This window comes from Bufo gargarizans, chromosome 9 (genome assembly GCF_014858855.1).
Source record: "Bufo gargarizans isolate SCDJY-AF-19 chromosome 9, ASM1485885v1, whole genome shotgun sequence".
In the NCBI taxonomy this organism is placed as follows: Eukaryota; Metazoa; Chordata; class Amphibia; order Anura; family Bufonidae; genus Bufo; species Bufo gargarizans.
In genome coordinates this window covers 190,009,032-190,028,572 of record NC_058088.1, presented here as the reverse complement: position 1 = coordinate 190,028,572, position 19,541 = coordinate 190,009,032, and the positions used below count along the sequence as shown (strand labels likewise).

The 19,541-nt window shown below is 48.6% G+C and overlaps 1 protein-coding gene across 3 annotated transcripts; it reads right to left on the bottom strand.

The window, feature by feature from the left end:
• Nucleotides 1–1,088: 1,088 nt before the first annotated feature.
• ZMYND19 (zinc finger MYND-type containing 19) lies at nucleotides 1,089–6,375 on the bottom strand. Of its 3 annotated transcripts, XM_044306654.1 has the most exons (7): nucleotides 5,988–6,371; nucleotides 5,033–5,190; nucleotides 4,878–4,937; nucleotides 4,487–4,593; nucleotides 4,262–4,402; nucleotides 2,670–2,850; nucleotides 1,089–1,705 (listed from the first exon to the last, which is right to left on the bottom strand). In XM_044306654.1, the coding sequence occupies exons 4-7, from the start codon at nucleotides 4,585–4,587 to the stop codon at nucleotides 1,562–1,564; spliced, it is 567 nt and encodes a 188-aa protein (XP_044162589.1). In that variant the 5' UTR covers nucleotides 4,588–4,593; nucleotides 4,878–4,937; nucleotides 5,033–5,190; nucleotides 5,988–6,371; the 3' UTR covers nucleotides 1,089–1,561. The 3 variants fall into 3 exon arrangements, with proteins under 3 accessions (XP_044162589.1, XP_044162588.1, XP_044162591.1); XM_044306653.1 differs by lacking the exon at nucleotides 5,033–5,190 and having other exon boundaries at nucleotides 5,988–6,375; XM_044306656.1 differs by lacking the exon at nucleotides 5,033–5,190 and having other exon boundaries at nucleotides 5,960–6,371.
• Between the last annotated feature and the right edge of the window lie 13,166 nt (nucleotides 6,376–19,541).

The following is a 19,541-nucleotide window of genomic DNA, read 5'->3' as shown; positions in this document are numbered from 1 at the left end:
ATATTTGTGATACATTGTGCTACATTGTTTTATCAACTTTTTTCGTTGTAGTAATAAAAGCTAATATTTGCTTATAGTACCTGGTCTCTGTTATCCTTGAGTGCCCTGTTTATTCATTTTAAATTATGCCAGGGGTATGAATAATTATGGGCAGCACTGTACATATACACATAGGTATATATGTCCTTCTATCTCTATTATATATATATATTTATATTATATATGTAGATAGAGGTTGTGCCTTTATTATTCCAACTAGTAGTTTACGAATGACGATCCCATCTGCGAGTTTCCTGTAGGGTGCGTGTCCCTGTCGTCATCCACTCAGTGCTGCCAATATCGGACTGTGCAGGGACACACCTGCAGCTGGAAACGCCTAGATGGATCTATAATCCCTAAATTTTAGTTGGAATAATAGAGCCCAAAATAAGAATAGATGCTCCAGAAATGATATTACATGGGGAATACAAATACTTACTAAAGGGGTTCTCCAAGACCAGGAACCCATAGTCGGGCTTGGTGCAGAGCGCTCCAGAAGCAGCACCGAGGACGTAGAGCCAGTAGCTCGGCGCTGGACCGGGACTCTCCTGAGAGGTCTTTCATTTTCTTTTGCACCATGACCTTTGGTTGCTGGGTCGTGGAGTGTCCCTTTAATTAGTGATGACCCAGCCTCAGGATCGGTCATCGACATCAGATCGGCAGGGGCCCAACCCTCAATTAAATGTTGGAAGGGGCCACAGCACTGGGTTAAAGGCTGCGACCTCTTCCTTGACTGGTGACATTATCGGTCACACGGCATATGGGCAGCTCTGTCCTAAATGAATGGGCCTGGGCTGCAATACCGACCACAGCCACTATACGAAGGAAGGCGCTGTGCTCGGGGTACTATTATCTCTGCGGAGATTAGGGTTTAATTATACCCCCTCTTTTTTAACATAGGTGCAATAACAAACTCTGCCACGACAAGAACGGCGCTGTTTCTTCTTCTTCAAAAAAATAAATAAAAAATTGCTCCACTGTGAGCAAGTGATAGGCCCCTCCTCCCCCTAAAACCCACCCCCGAGGAAGCAGGTGCCAGACCAGACAGCGACAGTCTATTTTTCTTTTAATTTACATGCATAATATTCCAGATCCCAAACTTGATGCGTCCACGTGGTTTGTGCCTCGGAGCTGGTAAAGGAAAAATTGGCACAAAATATACGGCAGAACGCCGATCCGGGGAGCGACGGGCGCTCAGACCAAAACATTATAAAAAACGGCAAAAAATAATAATAATAAACAAGAGAACTTTAAATTTACAAACGACATAAATTAGGGGCCCCCGGCCGGAGCGGTCACAGTAGTCAGTGTGTAATACTGGAGGAGCCCCGCTCCACCCGGGGCGGCATTGTCCAGCGTCAGGGTCCTACGCCCCCCAACTCAAGCGTCACAGGATTATCCTCAGTGCCTCTGGGCCTCTGCGACCAGTCACTCGTACGTGTGCAAAAAAACACAACTTCCCGGCCTCTATGGACACAGATAATGGAGCATGTACAGCAATGGAACAGCCGCGCCGCTCCAGTCACCGCTCGGGGTCCGGCTCGCAGTTCATGATCCGGATCTTCTCAGAACAGTGTTTTTTGTGTGCGGGCCAGTCTTTCTGTTGGCACTGGGTACCACAGTATCTTGCTAGTTGGCATCTACCACATATATTAAATTCACGTAACTGCAAAATAAAAAATAAATACAATTAAATTAAAATACAATTGGGCTGCAATAACAGACGGACATAAATAAGGTGGGGTCGCTGTCTGTGCAGAAAAAACTGCTTACTAACATCACAACTCCGTTTAAAAGGGCCAAACAAGAACTAGTCAAAACAAAAAAACTATTTTTTTTTTTAGATTAGGTACTGCAGGGGAGGAGCAAGATGAGATTCTTATTTAAGCCCCACCCTTGCAGAACCTTCAATAGTCATTATACAGCCTGATTTAGGTCCCAAGAATTAAAATCTTGTTTTCCAATTAATATTTATAACTGATATAAAAAACAGGTGATATATGTATGATTGCTGGGGCCCCAACAGTTTACAAGAATGGGGGGCCCCAACAGTTTACAAGAATGGGGGGCCCCAACAGTTTACAAGAATGGGGGGCCCCAACAGTTTACAAGAATGGGGGGCCCCAACAGTTTACAAGAATGGGGGGCCCCAACAGTTTACAAGAATGGGGGGCCCCAACAGTTTACAAGAATGGGGGGCCCCAACAGTTTACAAGAATGGGGGGGCCCCCCAGAGACCCATGTGTAAATGGATTAGTAGTAACCACTGCTCCATTCACTTCTGCTTGAAAACTGGAAAAAAAAATAATGCACTGTGTATTGCCTAGATTAGGTACTGCGGGGGTGGAGCATGACAATAGGGATTTTTTTTGGTAAACCCGCCCCCGCAGAACCTGCAATAGCCATAATACAGTATAAATGTCAGAAGAATTTAAAGGGGATTTACCCTTCACAATATTTATAACCCATGCACATGACACGTTATAAATATATGATCGCTGGGGGTCGCCATTAAGAATAGGTGTCTCCAAGCACCATCTTGGGGGAACCTGGGGACCCCTGTCCTTTCTTTAGCAGGGATCCCACTGAATAAGAGACGCACTCCTCCTATTCGGGGGCCCCGTACATACCTGCTTCTCCATCATGGTGCATGGGGGGTAGTGACATTCGTAGTAAGTGCAGGAATTCTCCTCTTCCCGGACGACTTCTCCATTGGCGTTGTAGCAGCGGGTGACGTTCAGCAGTGGAAACAAGTCCTCGATTGGGTCAGTGGGGAGCTGCTGTATCGCCAGCCAATAGAGGGACTGCTCCCTAAAAGAGAGTTCACACCCAGTCAGCAACACTGCATTCTCAGGCAGGATATCCAAAACTTTAACCCCTTCCCGACCTCTGCCATACATGTACGGCCGAAGCCAGGCCTTTAAAGATAGCACCGCAAACATCATAACCACCGGGGATCTGCTGTTTAAGGCTCCATTCACACGTCCGTGGTGTGTTGCGGACCTGCAAATTGCGGATCCGCAACACACCCGCCGCACCCCTATAGAAATGCCTATTCTTGTCGCCAAGCTGCGGACAAGAATAGGACACGTTCTATCTTTTGCGGAGCTACGGACCTGAAGAGCGGGGCCGCGCTCCACAAATGCTGACAGCCCACTGTGTGCTGTCCGCATCCATTCCGTCCCCATAGAAAATTAATGGGTCCGCACCCGTTCCGCAAAATTGCGGAACGAATGCGGACGTGTGAATGGAGCCTCACACCGCAAACATTTCACCCCTCAGATCCTGTGGTCAATTGTGACTGCGGCATCTGAGAGCTTTTCCCTTGAGTGCCGTGTTCCCAAGGACTGTACGTCTTCCCCGCACTACGTTTGTTCATTGTGGTAGCCTCAGTCTCTAAAGTATTCAAGGCTACTAGCAATAGCTTCAATGCATTGTGCAAGCATGTAATATATGTATGCAGTGACTGCACCAGCAGAATAGTGAGTGCAGCTCTGGAGTATAATACAGGATGTAACTCTGGATCAGTACAGGATAAGTAATGTATGTACGCAGTGACTGCACCAGCAGAATAGTGAGGGCAGCTCCGGAGTATAATACAGGATGTAACTCAGGATCAGTACAGGATAAGTAATGTATGTACACAGTGACTCCACCAGCAGAATAGTGAGTGCAGCTCTGGGGTATAATACAGGATGTAACTCAGGATCAGTACAGGATAAGTAATGTATGTACACAGTGACTGCACCAGCAGAATAGTGAGTGCAGCTCTGGAGTATAATACAGGATGTAACTCAGGATCAGTACAGGATAAGTAATGTATGTACACAGTGACTGCACCAGCAGAATAGAGAGTGCAGCTCTGGAGTATAATACAGGATGTAACTCAGGATCAGTACAGGATAAGTAATGTATGTACACAGTGACTGCACCAGCAGAATAGAGAGTGCAGCTCTGGAGTATAATACAAGCTGCAGAGGGCTCTGTCACTGTCTGGTCCCTGGACTTTCCCCCCTATGGGGCTGGAGGTTCTACAGGGAATTGCTGGCACCATACATACACCGACTGCGGCACCAGCTATAGCTTTGCTTCCAGTCTCTTGTCTGCAATCTGCATCTCTCTGGCAGTTGCAAAACTACAACTGCAGACGGTCAGTGTGTGCTAGGAGTTGGATTCAGCAGCAGCGCCCTACGTTCAGTGGGGTACATCATGCAGTCATTACCTCTGCTTGCTTGACACTTCTTCCACCTCCGGTTTCCAGCCCCAGGGCGCCAGCTGCAGATTGTCCAGTCTGTTATCCACCGTGATGCCGTTGAGGTGCAGGACCTGGAAGCCGGGAGCGATCCCTCCTTTATGCCTCTGCCTAAAAAACAGGAGGAGAAGGTTAAAATCTGATGACAGGGGGAATAAAGTAACCCCAGAAGTACCAACATATCCCGGTACTTACCATAATAATTCATGGAGCAGACGCCCGGACCCCCTGCCTTTGTGCTTGTCAAAAGCGTAGGCGAAGATCTTCGCGCCGTTCCCGTCAGCGTCCACCTCCATCCGAGCCTGGGGGAGGGGAAAGGAAGGGCAAAATTAGCCGAGTGTTAGAGTGCAGAAGCTCAATGCAACCCCTGCTGGTGAAACGTGGTATTACAGGGCACCCATTATAATGACTGAGCGGCAGCCGCTGCCCATGGAGGTGGCACCTAGAGGTTCATAACTTAAAGGGGTATTCAGCTAGTGGGGTTCCTACAGCTCAGACCCCCCCACCGATCTGATAGTGTGTGGATATGGGATATTTTTTTACCTACTGGAATACCCTTTTAAATGACTACAATAAAACTGCTTACTTCAAATGAATAGTTGTCCACCAGCGGGATGTCCTGCTCATCGATTAACGTATACTTTATCTGCAAATAGGGAAAAAAAAAAAAAAAAATATTACAGTTAAAATCTAGTCACCGGATACCGCAAATTCCCGCCACTTTTTGATTGTCTCTGCTACCTGTCAGTGAATGGAAACATCAATTGATATAATGGATCAGTCAAGGCTGGATACAATTGTGACAGATGCTCCGCCGTGCCAATTACTGGGTCTGTGAAGGTTTTCAGCCGCTGGAGGCAAACAAGAACGCCCCCCACTCACTGACAGCAAGCAGTGATCTTGAAAAGGATGAGGAATTTGAATATAAAGCGTATCAGAATGCTGCAGTTGGTGTCATGCACTAATGACTAAGGTCCTTAGATGCTGTCAGCTTTGGGTACAGGCACACCCAACATGGGAACAACCTGCGGGGCTTACACAATCTCAAACCTAGCACCACCCAGGGTAACGAGAGGTTAATGAGGCACGAGGAAGGCAGCCAAATCATTAGCCAACCCTTCACGATGGGAGTTGTAGTTCGGGAGCCAATTATACCCCACGGCTCCTAGTACCCGGCCCTGCAGGGCACCTAGCAACTGAATACACGCTAGTTATCAGCCACTAGGACAGGGTCATGGCCTACAGTGATATATATCACTAACCAGACAGACGGGGGCGACAGAGCATCCCAAATTCAGATAGGTGTAGACTTACTAGTTACTCCCCCTCTATTTCCCCTCCCCTCAACAAAAACATGCACAGAAAGGTAATTCGTGGTGATCAGTGCGCCCCCTGGTGGAGGAGTAAATACATTAATGTTAATGCAGTACTCGAGTTGACCACCAGAGGGCGCCCAAGCCTATGCACATTTCCAGTCAGTGCAGGGCGCCACCAAGTGGTGGGTTGAGGTGACAGGCGTCAAAAAAGGCGACATACCCAACTCAAGCCGCTCAGGGGGTGGAGCAAGCTAGACCCCTCCCACCAGCGGGTGTGTCCACACAAGGCGAACGTAACAACGTGTTTAACCTGCCGATTCTACCTCAATAAACCGACAGGTGGGCGACTGACCGTGAGGCGCTCCGACCCCGGCTCTCACCTTGCCGGCCACCCGACCGAGTCGCACGATGCCAAGCTTGAAGTCAGTCATGGTCGGTGTGGTAGGAGGGAGTGACACCACGCACGCCACTGTCCCCCTTCTCGCCCGCCTCCCGCGGTTAAAGCCACGTCTTCGGTAGTCGAAGCCCCTCCCACTTCGACGGTAACGGCCGCCGGCGACGTGAAAGGTCGACCGACCGACCGGGCTCGCCCCGACGCCACACGAGGGAGACCTGGGATGCCACGCACCGCCTCTCCCCCTACCGCGCTCACAGGCGACACCCAGAAGGGGCGGGCCCTGGGACGCCGACTGACCAATCAGGGAAGGCAGCGAACGAAAGTCTTCTGCGCGCAGCCGGTATACGCCGACCAATTAGAACGCTCACTAGGCGGAGCCAGTCGCCTGTTTATGACGCCACGAGGGGAAGGGGCGGGGCCGTTTGGAAATCGACGTCAATTTCGCGGGAAAAATAGTTTTTTAAGGCGCCAGCGGGTGACGTCACGGCGGAGCAACAGGTGTCAGGATTTAAAGGGCCAGTACAGTGATAAATCTTCAAAAACATGACTGCAGCCTGTCCAGATCTTATAAAGTTACAAATTCCATCACACAGAGCATGGCCGGAGTTGTGCTTTCAATAGATTTTCAGAGCCTCAGGGTGAGCATCGTGTGTAAGCTTTCAGCCGCTCCCGGACGCCGCGACGCACTTCCTAAGGCGCTAATATCCTGCAATTAGTTTATTTTTTTTGTTCTCTACTTAATTTCAGGTTCCTGAGATCCCATAATGACGCCTTCCCTTACGTCCTAACCAGTGGCACAGATGGGGTATTCTGCCCCCGTGGACTGGTTAGGACAGGTGGAAATTTTATTGACAAGTTAAAGTAATTAAGCAATTAACAAGACCCTCCCACCCAATACAGAGGGGAATCAAACCCCAGTCCCCATCCCGGGGGACCCCTGTTCTATCTTTATGCAGGTTTACCCCTGTTGGGGTCAGTTTTTGCTTGTCCCCTTGATTTTTTAGCCGCATTAGGTGCTGCTGCTATGCGGTACCTTTCTCGGCGGAGTGTCCGTGCAGGGGCGGGACTTCCTCTTGTGTATGCGCGTTGCAGGTCCTCTGGCAGTGCGCTTATGTCGGGGTTCGGCGGCTGGCGTTGTTCCGGTGGGCGCCGCCATATTGGGAAGTGACGTCACTTCCTCCCTTTTCCTTTCTCTTCCTCCCGGCCGAGCTTGTCCTTATATTGTATTACTTTATAATATAGGTTTTCCACCCATCGCTCCCTGTGGCGAGCTACTGCCCATAAAATAATTACATTTTTTTAAAGGCCTATTCTTTTGCGCCAGTCAGGCTTTTTAAAGCTGGTTTAAAGGGTCAGTCAGCCTCCTGGAGCGCAGTTGTATTATTACTCTGCTTATCTTTGCTTAGGCTGTATTGGATTTACACTTTCAGCGGGTTCCTCTGTTCAGCTTGCGCTTATAATTACCCTTGCGGGTTTCTTTTGATTCTAGCATTTCATGTTTTTTTGTCTGGGTAAAAGATCTTCTTGCTTGAAATTTCCTTTCCTTCTCCTAACGCAACAGTTAATTCTGTTTTCTCTTTTGGCAGCTATGTCATCTACCGGGGACGGTGATCGGGATCCTGGCAGGAAGAATCCTGGCAAGAGACGTCATCTCCAGTGCCACGACTGCCAGATTGTCCTGGACGACAACTATGCGTATTCCCGATGTCCACCCTGTAGGGCGAAGCTTCTTCCCCAGCAGGAACCTACGGTTCATGATGTAGTAGACTGGGTGAAGGGTTATATGGAGTCTAACATGAGTCAAGAGAACTCCTCCATTGCGGAGCTGAAGCAGGCTCTTATATCCAAGCGCCGGAGACCTTCCTCTCCTCATCTGGCCATGGAGGTGTCGGGTCAGGATACCAGAGACGGATCTCTCTCCTCTTCTTCCGAGGATGAAGACTGTTTCGCCTACTTCTTCCCTCCTGAAAAGGCCCAGCGGCTGCTGAGATCCATCCAGTCGGGGGACCAGGATGTTGATCAGGGTGAAGCCTCAACATCCGCCTCTAAGGGGCCTAGCGGGCCTTTTAAGCGGACGCTTTCCTCCTATCCCTAATGAAGACGGAGTGGAAGAAACTAGAAAAGGGTCCCGTGTTGACCAAAAGGTTCAAGTCGTTCTTCCCGATAAAAGAAGATCAGTTGTCCTCGTGGGGGCCAGTTCCAAAGGTGGACATGGCCATTTCTAAGTTGTTCAAGAGGACTATGGTGCCATCAGACTGACAGTTCAAGTCTTCAGGATCCGATGGACAGGAAGGCTGATTGCGCCTTTAGGCGTGTTTACTCCTCGGCTTCTGCCTCTGTCGCTATTGCGTCTTCTGAAGTGGCGAACTTCCTTAAAACCAAGTTCGCCCAGATTCAGTCTGACCTGGACCAGGGGGTCTCTAGGGATGACATTCTGGCCTCTTGTAAGACGGCCGGCCTAGCCATTGATTTTTTTTATGTGACTCAGTGTCACAACCAGACAGCTGAGAAGCTCTGACAGAAGCCTTTCAGAACCTCCTCCTTGACTTTTCTTTGTTGTGATGTTCAGTTCATCATCTCGTTAGCCTCTCTCAGCGGTCATGTAGTTGAACTGATTGCTTCCCTTTAAATTCCTCCCTATAATGCATTACTGGGCGGCTTATACTTCTTCCTGGAGTGTGTGTGCACGCTGATCTTGTTCTCCTGTCTGCTACAAAGTTAAGTGCTGAACATTTATCTGTTATTTTCTGTTTGCTGGATCCCAGGTGACCCTGACTCCCTCCGTGACTGGTGTAGGGAGCCGGTGGTCGTGTCCCCTCACTATTGTAGGGTGTTCAGGTGTTATATAGTCGAGGTACGTGGATATGCAAACCTCCACCTTTCGGATCTTTGCATAGGCTGAGCAGCCAGGGATAGTCTCAGGTCTTGTGCAGGGGTCTCCCTTTTGGTTCCTTAGCTTTGGATCCACTCAGTCATATATGCATGTTGCTTTGTCTTGTTTCCTGTACACCGTCCGTGACATTATAAGCCGCCAAAACCGTCTCAAGCATGGATCCGGTTTCACTTTTGGCTGAACGCTTCCAGGGTCTTTCATTGGAGGTAGCTGATCTCCGTAAGACTCTTTCTCAGTTTCTAGTGACCGGTTCAGCTTGCGTTCATGGAGTTTGTTCTGAGCCTAAGATCTCGCTCCCGGATACGTTCTCCGGGGGTAGTGAGAATTTTGTGCGTTTTAGAGAGGCTTGCAAACTCCATTTTCGCCTTCTTCCCCATTCCTCTGGTGATGAGGAACGGAGGGTGGGGATCATTATATCGCTGCTCAGAGGTAACGCTCAGTCCTGGGCCTTTTCGCTGCCGGAGGGGGCACGGCCTCTCCGTTCAGTGGATGAATTCTTTTTAGCCCTGGGTCAGATATATGATGATCCGGATCGTATTGCTCTGGCGGAGTCTAGACTACGTCTCCTATGCCAGGGTAAACAATCCGCAGAAATATACTGCTCAGAATTTCGGAGATGGGCAGCTGATACTGGTTGGAATGATGCTGCACTCCGAAGTCAATTTTGCCATGGTCTTTCAGAGGGATTGAAAGATGCATTTGCCTTTCATGAGAGGCCTATTTCTTTGGACTCTGCTATGTCTCAGGCCGTTCGTATTGACAGGCGTCTTAGAGAGAGAGGAGAGATCTCTCCTTCCTGTCATACTCAGTTCCAGGACAGTGCAGCGGTCCCATTCTGTGCGCAGGAGTCTCAGTCGCTGTCAGCCCCTTCTGAGCAGGAGCCCATGCAGCTGGGGTTGATTGCTTCTGACAATAGAAGATTCAGCTCGCATGGGAGGGTTTGTTTTTGTTGTGGAGGTATAAATCATTTGGCAAATGTTTGTCCTTCTAGGAGATTCAGGCAGTTTTCTGGGAGTAATAAAGAAACAAACAGGAAAAAATCTTTTAAAAATGTTCCGTCTGTTACTATTGGCAGGGTTGAGGCGGAAATTGAAGGTTTTCCGTTTGCTTGTAGTTCCCGTTTTGTCCTGCCGGCTAGGGTGGCGCTAGAGAGCAAGAACATTTTTGGTGAGATTTTTGTGGATAGTGGAGCAGCTGTCAATCTCATTGATAATCAATTTGCTATAACTCATGGTTTCCAGGTATGCACTTTGGGAAAGGATATTCCTGTTTTTGCTATTGATTTCCGCTCCACTTTCTCAGAAATCATTAAAGGGCATAGTTCACAATATCCGTTTAATTGTGAGTGATGCTCATGTTGAGGATGTGTCATGTTTCGTCCTTAGCGGTTTACCCTACCCCTCTAGTGTTGGGGCTACCCTGGCTCACTAAACATAACCCCACCATTGATTGGCAAGCGAGGCAAATAAATGGTTGGAGTGACTTTTGCAGAGAGAATTGCCTCATGACATCTGTTTCTGAGGTTGCTACTAAGACTGTACCATCTTTTCTCTCTGAATTTTCGGATGTCTTCTCTGAGAGTGGAGTTCAGGATTTGCCCCCGCACAGGGAGTACGATTGCCCTATTAATCTCATCCCAGACGCCAAGCTGCCTAAATCTCGTTTATACAATCTTTCCCAACCTGAAGAGGATCGCTATGCGTGCTTATATCTCTGAGAGTCTGAGAAAGGGACACATACGACCCTCGAAGTCACCTGTTGCCGCTGGTTTTTTCTTTGTTAAGAAAAAAGATGGTTCTTTAAGACCTTGTCTGGATTTCAGGGAGCTGAACAGTATCACTAATTCGTGACCCTTATCCGCTTCCTCTGATCCCGGACCTGTTTAACCAGGTTGTTGGGGCTAAAGTCTTTTCCAAATTAGATCTAAGAGGGGCATACAACCTGGTCAGGGTCAGAGAAGGAGACGAATGGAAGACGGCCTTCAATACCCCTGAGGGCCATTTTGAGAATTTGGTTATGCCTTTTGGTTTGATGAATGCCCCAGCCGTTTTCAGCATTTCGTGAACAGCATTTTTTATCATTTGATGGGAAAATTTGTATTAGTGTATTTGGATGACATTTAGATTTTTTCTCCTGATTTCAAAACTCATAAGGAACATTTACGTCAGGTCTTGCTCATCCTGCGGGAGAATAAATTATATGCGAAACTGGAAAAATGTGTGTTTGCGGTTCCAGAAATTCAATTTCTGGGGTTTCTTCTCTCCGCTTCTGGTTTTCGCATGGACCCCGAGAAGGTCCGCGCTGTGCTTGAGTGGGAGCTTCCTGAGAATCAGAAGGCGCTGATGCGTTTTTTGGGCTTTGCCAATTATTACAGGAAGTTTATTTTGAATTATTCCTCTATTGTTAAACCACTCACTGATATGACCAGAAAGGGGGTAGATTTTTCTTCTTGGTCAGTAGAGGCGCGTAAGGCTTTTTCTAATATCAAGGAGAGTTTTGCTTCCGCTCCCATCTTGGTGCAACCTGATATTTCTTTACCCTTCATAGTTGAGGTTGATGCTTCTGAGGTGGGTGTGGGGGCGGTCTTGTCTCAGGGTTCCTCTCCTGCCAAATGGCGACCGTGTGCCTTTTTCTCGAAAAAACTCTCCTCCGCAGAGAGAAATTACGATGTGGGAGATAGGGAATTGTTGGCCATCAAGTTGGCTTTTGAGGAATGGCGCCATTGGCTAGAGGGAGCCAGACACCCTATTACCGTATTTACTGACCATAAAAATCTGGCCTACTTGGAGTCAGCCAAGCGTCTGAACCCGAGACAGGCCAGATGGTCTTTGTTCTTTTCTAGGTTTAATTTTGTGGTCACGTTCCGCCCTGGAGTTAAGAATGTGAAGGCAGATGCCCTGTCACGTTGTTTTCCGGGAGGCGGGAATTTTGAAGACCCGGGTCCCATTTTGGCTGAAGGTGTGGTGGTCTCTGCTCTTTTTTCTGAATTGGAGGCAGAGGTGCAGGCAGCCCAGTCAGAGGCTCCTGATCTTTGTCCTCCTGGGAGGTTGTTTGTGCCTCTCACTTTAAGACACAAGATTTTTAAGGAACACCACGATACGGTCCTTGCTGGGCACCCGGGGGCAAGAGCCACACTGGATCTCATCGCTCGGAGATTCTGGTGGCCTGCGCTTCGTAAGTCGGTTGAGGGTTTTGTGGCAGCCTGCGAGACTTGCGCTCGTGCTAAAGTCCCTCATTCACGGCCATCAGGTCCTCTCCTTCCCTTACCCATTCCTTCCCGTCCTTGGACACATCTGTCCATGGACTTTATCACGGACCTGCCTCGTTCCTCGGGGAAGACTGTGATTCTGGTGGTGGTGGACCGTTTTAGCAAAATGGTGCATTTCATCCCTTTTCCTGGTTTGCCCAATGCTAAGACGCTGGCGCAGGCATTTATTGATCACATTGTCAAATTGCACGGTATTCCTTCAGACATAGTCTCTGATAGGGGCACGCAGTTTGTTTCCAGATTCTGGAAGGCTTTCTGTTCTCGCTTGGGGGTTCGGTTGTCATTCTCTTCTGCTTTCCACCCGCAGTCGAATGGCCAGACAGAGCGCGTCAATCAGAATCTGGAGACATATCTGCGCTGTTTTGTGGCGGAGAATCAAGAGGATTGGTGTTCTTTTTTGTCCCTTGCTGAGTTTGCTTTAAATAACCGTCGTCAGGAGTCCTCTGATAAGTCACCAATTTTTGGTGCATATGGGTTTCATCCGCAGTTTGGGACTTTCTCGGGAGAGGGGTCTTCTGGTTTACCTGATGAGGACAGATTTCTCCTCGTCTTTGTCATCTATTTGGAAAAAGATTCAGGATAATCTAAAGAGCATGAGTGAGAGATATAAGCGTGTGGCAGATAAGAGACGTGTGCTTGGTCCGGACCTGAATGTTGGTGATCTGGTGTGGTTGTCTACCAAGAATATCAGATTGAAGGTTCCCTCCTGGAAGTTGGGTCCTAGGTTTATTGGGCCTTACAAAATCCTGTCTGTCATCAATCCTGTTGCCTACCGTCTTGATCTTCCTCAGACTTGGAAGATCCATAATGTTTTTCATAAGTCCTTATTGAAACCTTATGTTCAACCTATTGTACCCTCGCCTTTGCCTCCTCCTCCGATTATGGTTGATGGGAATCTTGAATTTCAGGTCTCTAGGATTGTGGATTCTCGTCTTGTCCGCGGTTTCTCTTCAGTACCTTGTTCATTGGGAGGGTTATGGTCCTGAGGAGAGGATGTGGGTCCCAGTGACGGACATTAAGGCCTCTCGTCTCATCAGGGCTTTCCATAGGTCCCATCCTGAGAAGGTGGGCTCTGAGTGTCCGGAGTCCACTCGTAGAGGGAGGGGTACTGTCACAACCAGACAGCTGAGAAGCTCTGACAGAAGCCTTTCAGAACCTCCTCCTTGACTTTTCTTTGTTGTGATGTTCAGTTCATCATCTCGTTAGCCTCTCTCAGCTGTCATGTAGTTGAACTGATTGCTTCCCTTTAAATTCCTCCCCAGAATGCATTACTGGGCGGCTTATACTTCCTCTTGGAGTGTGTGTGCATGCTGATCTTGTTTTCCTGTCTGCTACAAAGTTAAGTGCTGAACATTTATCTGTTATTTTCTGTTTGCTGGATCCCAGGTGACCGTGACTCCCTCCGTGTCTGGAGTAGGGAGCCGGTGGTTGTGTCCCCTCACTATTGTAGGGTGTTCAGGGGTTATATAGTCGAGGTACGTGGATATGCAACCTCCCACCTTTCGGATCTTTGCATAGGCTGAGCAGCCAGGGAAAGTCTCAGGTCTTGTGCAGGGGTCTCCCTTTTGGTTCCTTAGCTTTGGATCCAGTGAGTCATATATGCATGTTGCTTTGTCTTGTTTCCTGTACACCGTCCGTGACACTCAGCTCCACAACAACTAAAATTGGCCTCTAAGTCCATGGCGGGCAGGCGCCTGCTTTGGCTAAAGCCCTGGAAGGCGGATACTACTTCCAAATGCAATCTTTGCGCCATGGCGTATGAACCCGGGAGACTGTTTGGAACAGAGCTGGACCAAATAATGGAGGGACTGTCGGACAAGAAGGGCAAATCCCTTCCCCAACAGTCCTTTTCGTGGTCAGGGCAAGAGGTATGGGTCCAGTTCGGGACCTCAGCCTAGAGCCCAAAGAGATTGGGGCTCCTGTAGAGAGGGGAAGATCCTCCAGAGTCTCTAAGCCCCCCAAGAAGTCCTCGACGCTCTGATTGCGGGCCTCCTCGAGGCTCTGGGTACCTTGCCGGTCTGACTGGATTTCCAGAACTCCCTGCTCCCCATATTCCTGTAGGCAGTCGCCTACAACATTTTCTAGGGTCTTAGACTCATCCAAGACCCGTGGGTTCTTCGTATTATATCTCAGGGATACAAGTTTGTTCAAACAAAATTGCTTCCTTCCAGCAAACAGAGGATTTTGGAGAACTATGTTCTGGAGTATCTTCAAAAAGGGGCACTAGAGGAGGTGCATCTTCAAGATCAGGGAGCAGGTATCTATTCCCCAGTTTTTCTGGTACCCAAGGTGACCGGAGACTGGCGGATGATCATAGATCTGAGATACTTCAATCAGTTCATCAGACACAAGCGTTTCCATATGGAAACTATCCAGTCAGTGACCAATCTTCTCTTGCCAGGGGATTTCCTGGCAACCTTGGACCTCAAGGATGCCTACCTCCATATTCCCATCTATCCTGGGTCCAGAAGATTCTTAAGGATCACGGTGCAAATCAGGGGAGTCCTAAAACACTTTCATTTTGTGGCCCTCCTGTTTGGAATTTCTTCTGCCCCACACACATTTACCAAGGTGGTGGTTTCCGTTGTGGCAGCTCTAAGACTTCAGGGTCTGAGCATTATTCCATACTTGGACGACTGGCTCTTCAGAGCCCCTTCCCAAGCGATCCTGTCCCAACACATTCAGCAGGCTGTAGCCTTCCTCCACCAGCTAGGTTGGATAATCAACTGGGACAAGTCCCAGCTCCTACCAGCTACCTCAGTGAAGTTCCTAGGATTCCTGGTGGATTCAGTGGAAATTACTATTCATCTTACTCCCGACAGAAGGCTATCTGTTCAGAATTCTGCCCGCTCTCTCTCAGTACCTCGGAAGGTAACCATTCGTACTTTGATGAGAATGTTGGGACTAATGTCATCAACCGCAGAGGCGGTTCCTTGGGCATTATGGCACCTACGTCCGCTACAATCGGAGGTACTAGCCAAGTGGAAGCACAGTCCGTTGGGACTAAATTCCCTGCACTCCCTGTCTTATCGTGCCCGATCCTCCCTAAGATAGTGGATCCATCTCGAGGACGGCAAGTCCCTGATCCAACCCTCTTGGATCATACTTACCACAGATGCATCCCTAGTAGGCTGGGGAGCACATCTTCTAGACAAGACAGTCCAAGGAATCTGGACACCTAAGGAGAAGTTATTATCATCGAATCTCCTAAAAATCAGGGCGATCAAGCTAGCCCTTTTTTATTTTGCTCCCTGCATTCAAGGCAAAGCTGTGAGAGTACAGTCAGACAGCATGACTGCTGTAATGTACATCAACAAGCAGGAAGTCACAAAGTCTCCTGAGAAAGATAGGTGTGATATTGGATTGGGCAGAATTGAACCTCACCCACTTATCAGCCGTCCACATTCGTGGAGTTCACAATATGATAGCAGATGGCCTGAGCCGAGGTCCTCCAACCGGGGAGTGGTCTCTCCATCCAGACATCTTCAAGGAGATGACGCTCATGTGGGGAATGCCAGAGATAGATCTCATGGCAACGAGGTTTAACACCGAGGTGGAGAGGTGATGCTCCCTTTACAGGGAGGACAACCCGGTGGCAATAGATGCACTGTCAATCCCATGGAGGTTCAGGCTGGCCTATATCTTCCCTCCAATTTCCTTGATTCCGAGGGTATTGATGAAAATCAGGCAGGACCAAGCGTCAGTCATCGCCATCATTCCATACTGGCCAAAAAGAGCTTGGTTTACCCAACTCATTTAAATGAGTCAGGGGCAATTTTGGAGGCTTCCCCCAGAGAGAGTACTGGTGTCGGGGGACACTCAGACCTCCTCAAATCTTCAACCTGACAGCCTGGAGGTTGAGCTATCGGGGGTCTGTCTTGAGAACCCTAAAGCCCTCCAGATCTGAGGCTACCAACAGATCTTATTCAAGAATTTGGAAGATTTTCTCAACTTGGTGTTCCAGTCGTCAGCTGTCATCCACTTATGTATCCATACCTACCATCCTAACAGTTCCTGCAGGATGGTCTGGATAAAGGGTTGTCACCTTCGACCCTCACAGTGCAAGCTTCTGCGATCTTGGCTTGTCTCAACAGGTCCATTTCTCAAGAACCCCTTATCAAGAGGTTCCTTAGAGGAGCTTCAAGGTTAAAGCCTACGATAATTAAACCTATCCCGGTATGGGATTTAACGGGCGTGCTCAGGGGGTTATCATCTCTCCCCTTTGAGCCCTTAGAGGAGGTGGAGCTCAAGTTCCTAACCTGGAAAATTACTTTTTTTTATTGGCTATCACTTCTGCAAAACGAGTTGGAGAACTCCAAGCTTTTTCTGTTTTTGAGCCGTACACCAAGTTCCTGCAACTTGCTAATCCCCATCTGTGCCACTGGTTAGGACGTAAGGGAATCGTTAATTTCTAACGATAATTTGTTTTCCCTTAGTCCCAACAGTGGCACACAAATATCCCCCCCTGGTTGCTTCAGTGTTGCCTGAGGACTGGGGTTTGATCCCCCTCTTTATTGGGGTGGGAGGGTCTTGTTAATTACTTTAACTTGTCAATAAAATTTCAACCTGTCCTAACCAGTCCACGGGGGCAGAATACCCCATCTGTGCCACTGTTAGGACTAAGGGAAACCAATCCTCACCTCTCCTGCGCCGCGGCTCTGGCGTCTCGCTCCCGTGTTCTTCGGCCCGCGCTGCACTGTTACTCAAGACAGTGCAGCGCCAGCCCCATCAAAAGACCAGGGAGGGTGAGTATCGGAAGCGCTTGCTGTGCTTCTTCCCCATTCCTGACGCATACTAGTATTCGCTTTATGCGCATTATCGGTATATCGGCAAGGTTAGATGCCGACACCGATAATGTACAAAATCCTGAATATAGTTACTTCTGATAATCGGTCGATCCCTAGTGAAAAGGTTCAATATTCTAGACTCAAAGCGTCTCACACTAGTCAGCTAATTAATCCGTACCCCCTGAGCAAAGGGGACCTGAGATTGTGACTTTGTGGTTTTCATAAACTGTAAGCCATAATAACCCAAATTATAACAAAGGCTTGGAATATCTCGCTGCCTGTAAGGAGTCTCCTATGTTAGTTTCACCTTTTAAGTTGCATTACTGAAATAAATGAACTTTACACAATATTCAAATTTTTCACGTTTCACCTGTAGGACAGGTTCTGTGTGCGCTCATAGGACGGCAGCCATTTTATTTCTCCTAATAATTGCTCCCCAGAAAAAGCCAGCCATTATAACTAATGAAAGATATTTGGGAATATACTTATAGTAATATTTGGGTATTTTCTTAATTCCTTGAGAACCCCTTTAAATCGACTCCTGCCCCAAACAATCAGGGACCGGATTCCTGAGATGAACTTATGTAACAGATTGTCACCGCATGGTCCTCAAGAACTGTCTGGAAGGACTATCAGGCCCGCCTAAAAATACTGCGCAAGGGCTTCGGTAAGGGAGAGTTCACATCACGGTTATTTCTCCGGTTGCTCTGATCCGTCAGAAGTACAAAAAAAAAAGGAAGGAAAAGGAATTCTGTGCATCAGTTGAGCCATTTCCGCCACAGATCCGAAAGGAAAAAAAAAAAAAAAAAAGGTGTTGAATGCAGGACTTTTTTCCATCCTCAGATGGTAACAGCTGTTGCCGAAAATCTGCATAAATGACGCACAGGATCCGTTTTTTTTGACGGATCAGAACAGAAAAATAACAGTGATGTTAAGCCTCCCTAAAACCACACTCTGTGCTCCTGCTTTGCACTGGACGTGGCAGTGCTCATTCGCTTCTCTACACGTACCACGGTATACCCGACCTGTGCTAGCACGCAGTGTATTCCTATGCACTTTGGGGGGGGGGGGTCCTCACACGTTCCTGGCCACAGCTGCTGCAGAACCAGATGTGGTCAGCTTTGGTCTCTGCACAGGACGGAGTTTCCATCTCACTCGGCCTCTATGTGGAAAATCTGCCTCGTTAACCGCCCCAAACAGCCATGCGTCTGATCTGCTACTGGAAAACCGTATGTATTGCAGACTGAACCCAGATTCTCGAGTGTTAATGGAAAATCAGAACCTGCTCAGGCGGTGAGGATTTCAGTGCATATTCTTCAGCGCCCGAGTGATGGCCGCTGACCCGGCAGATGTTTTCTGTATAACTCGTTCCTGCCAGTGCCCCAAACTGCTGACCGCAGCCGAGGCCGGGAGGAGCCGTCATATACCGCTGTGACACAGACCCATCTCTGGGTGACCCACATATGTGGCGCCTCTAGCTGAACACCCGCTCATTAATGCACCTGAAGCCTCATGGGTGCATTTTAGAGTCCCTAAGACTAATGATACCCTCTCATACAGCACCAGCCATATGTTGAGGCAGGCGATTAGAACCTTGGGTTTCACACCTATCCTCACAATCCAGGACATAAGGCCTATGTTCCATATCCTGCAGCAGGACTACAACTCCCAGCCACTGAATACAACATGGCTGAGAGTCAAAGTCAGGGCTGCAGGAGACGGGGGTGACAGGAGCCCCCAGTGAGGAGACATTTCAATATGGTCAGAGCCTTAGGCCTACTTAACCAGTTAAACCATAAATGGGGGTCACCTGTTACCCCATCACAACAGGCATGGCATGTGACATTCTCCACCTTGCCCATCACCATCAGGAGAGATGTTTCCCTGTAGCCCATCAACTCCTACCAGGAAGCAGAACAGATTGTAGGCAGTGCAGAGTATTTAAGCAGTATATTAAACTGAAAATAATTTTGAAGCAGTCATTCATATGAATAAACTGGATGGATGTTACAGAGCTAATGAGTTATGCAACCTTACAGTCCCTGGACTGAGCACAGTGCACACTCGACCACCACTGCGTTCAAAGAGTGGACAGGACGCAGGGGCCCCTGGGAGTAGTCACCGGTGAGCTCCGACTTCTCACATCCTGTGGAATGATGGTTAAGGAACTTAATGGGACCCTTAGTAAAATAGGACCCACGTCTAGAGCACCCCTAGTGACTTCTAAGCAGAACGTCAAGGACTGGATGTGGGAGGAGTCAAGGCAGCTTAAAAGGGGGTCTTACACCAATTACAGACCAGCCGTGACCCACTCTGGCAATACTCGCCCAATCCCTGGCCTCCGCTGCTGGGAGAAGCGGCCAGATGAAGCGACAGCAAACCGGAAGAGGGACCCCAGACAAGCGGCAGAGGACAAGGAGCGAATTAGTCTAGATCAGCGTTTCCCAACGAGTGCCTCCAGCTGTTGCAAAACTACAACTCCCAGCATGCCTGTAGAGCCTTTGGCTGTGCAGGCATGCTGGGAATTTTTTGCAACAGCTGGAGGCACACTGGTTGGGAAACACTGGTCTAGATGATCACCTACACCTG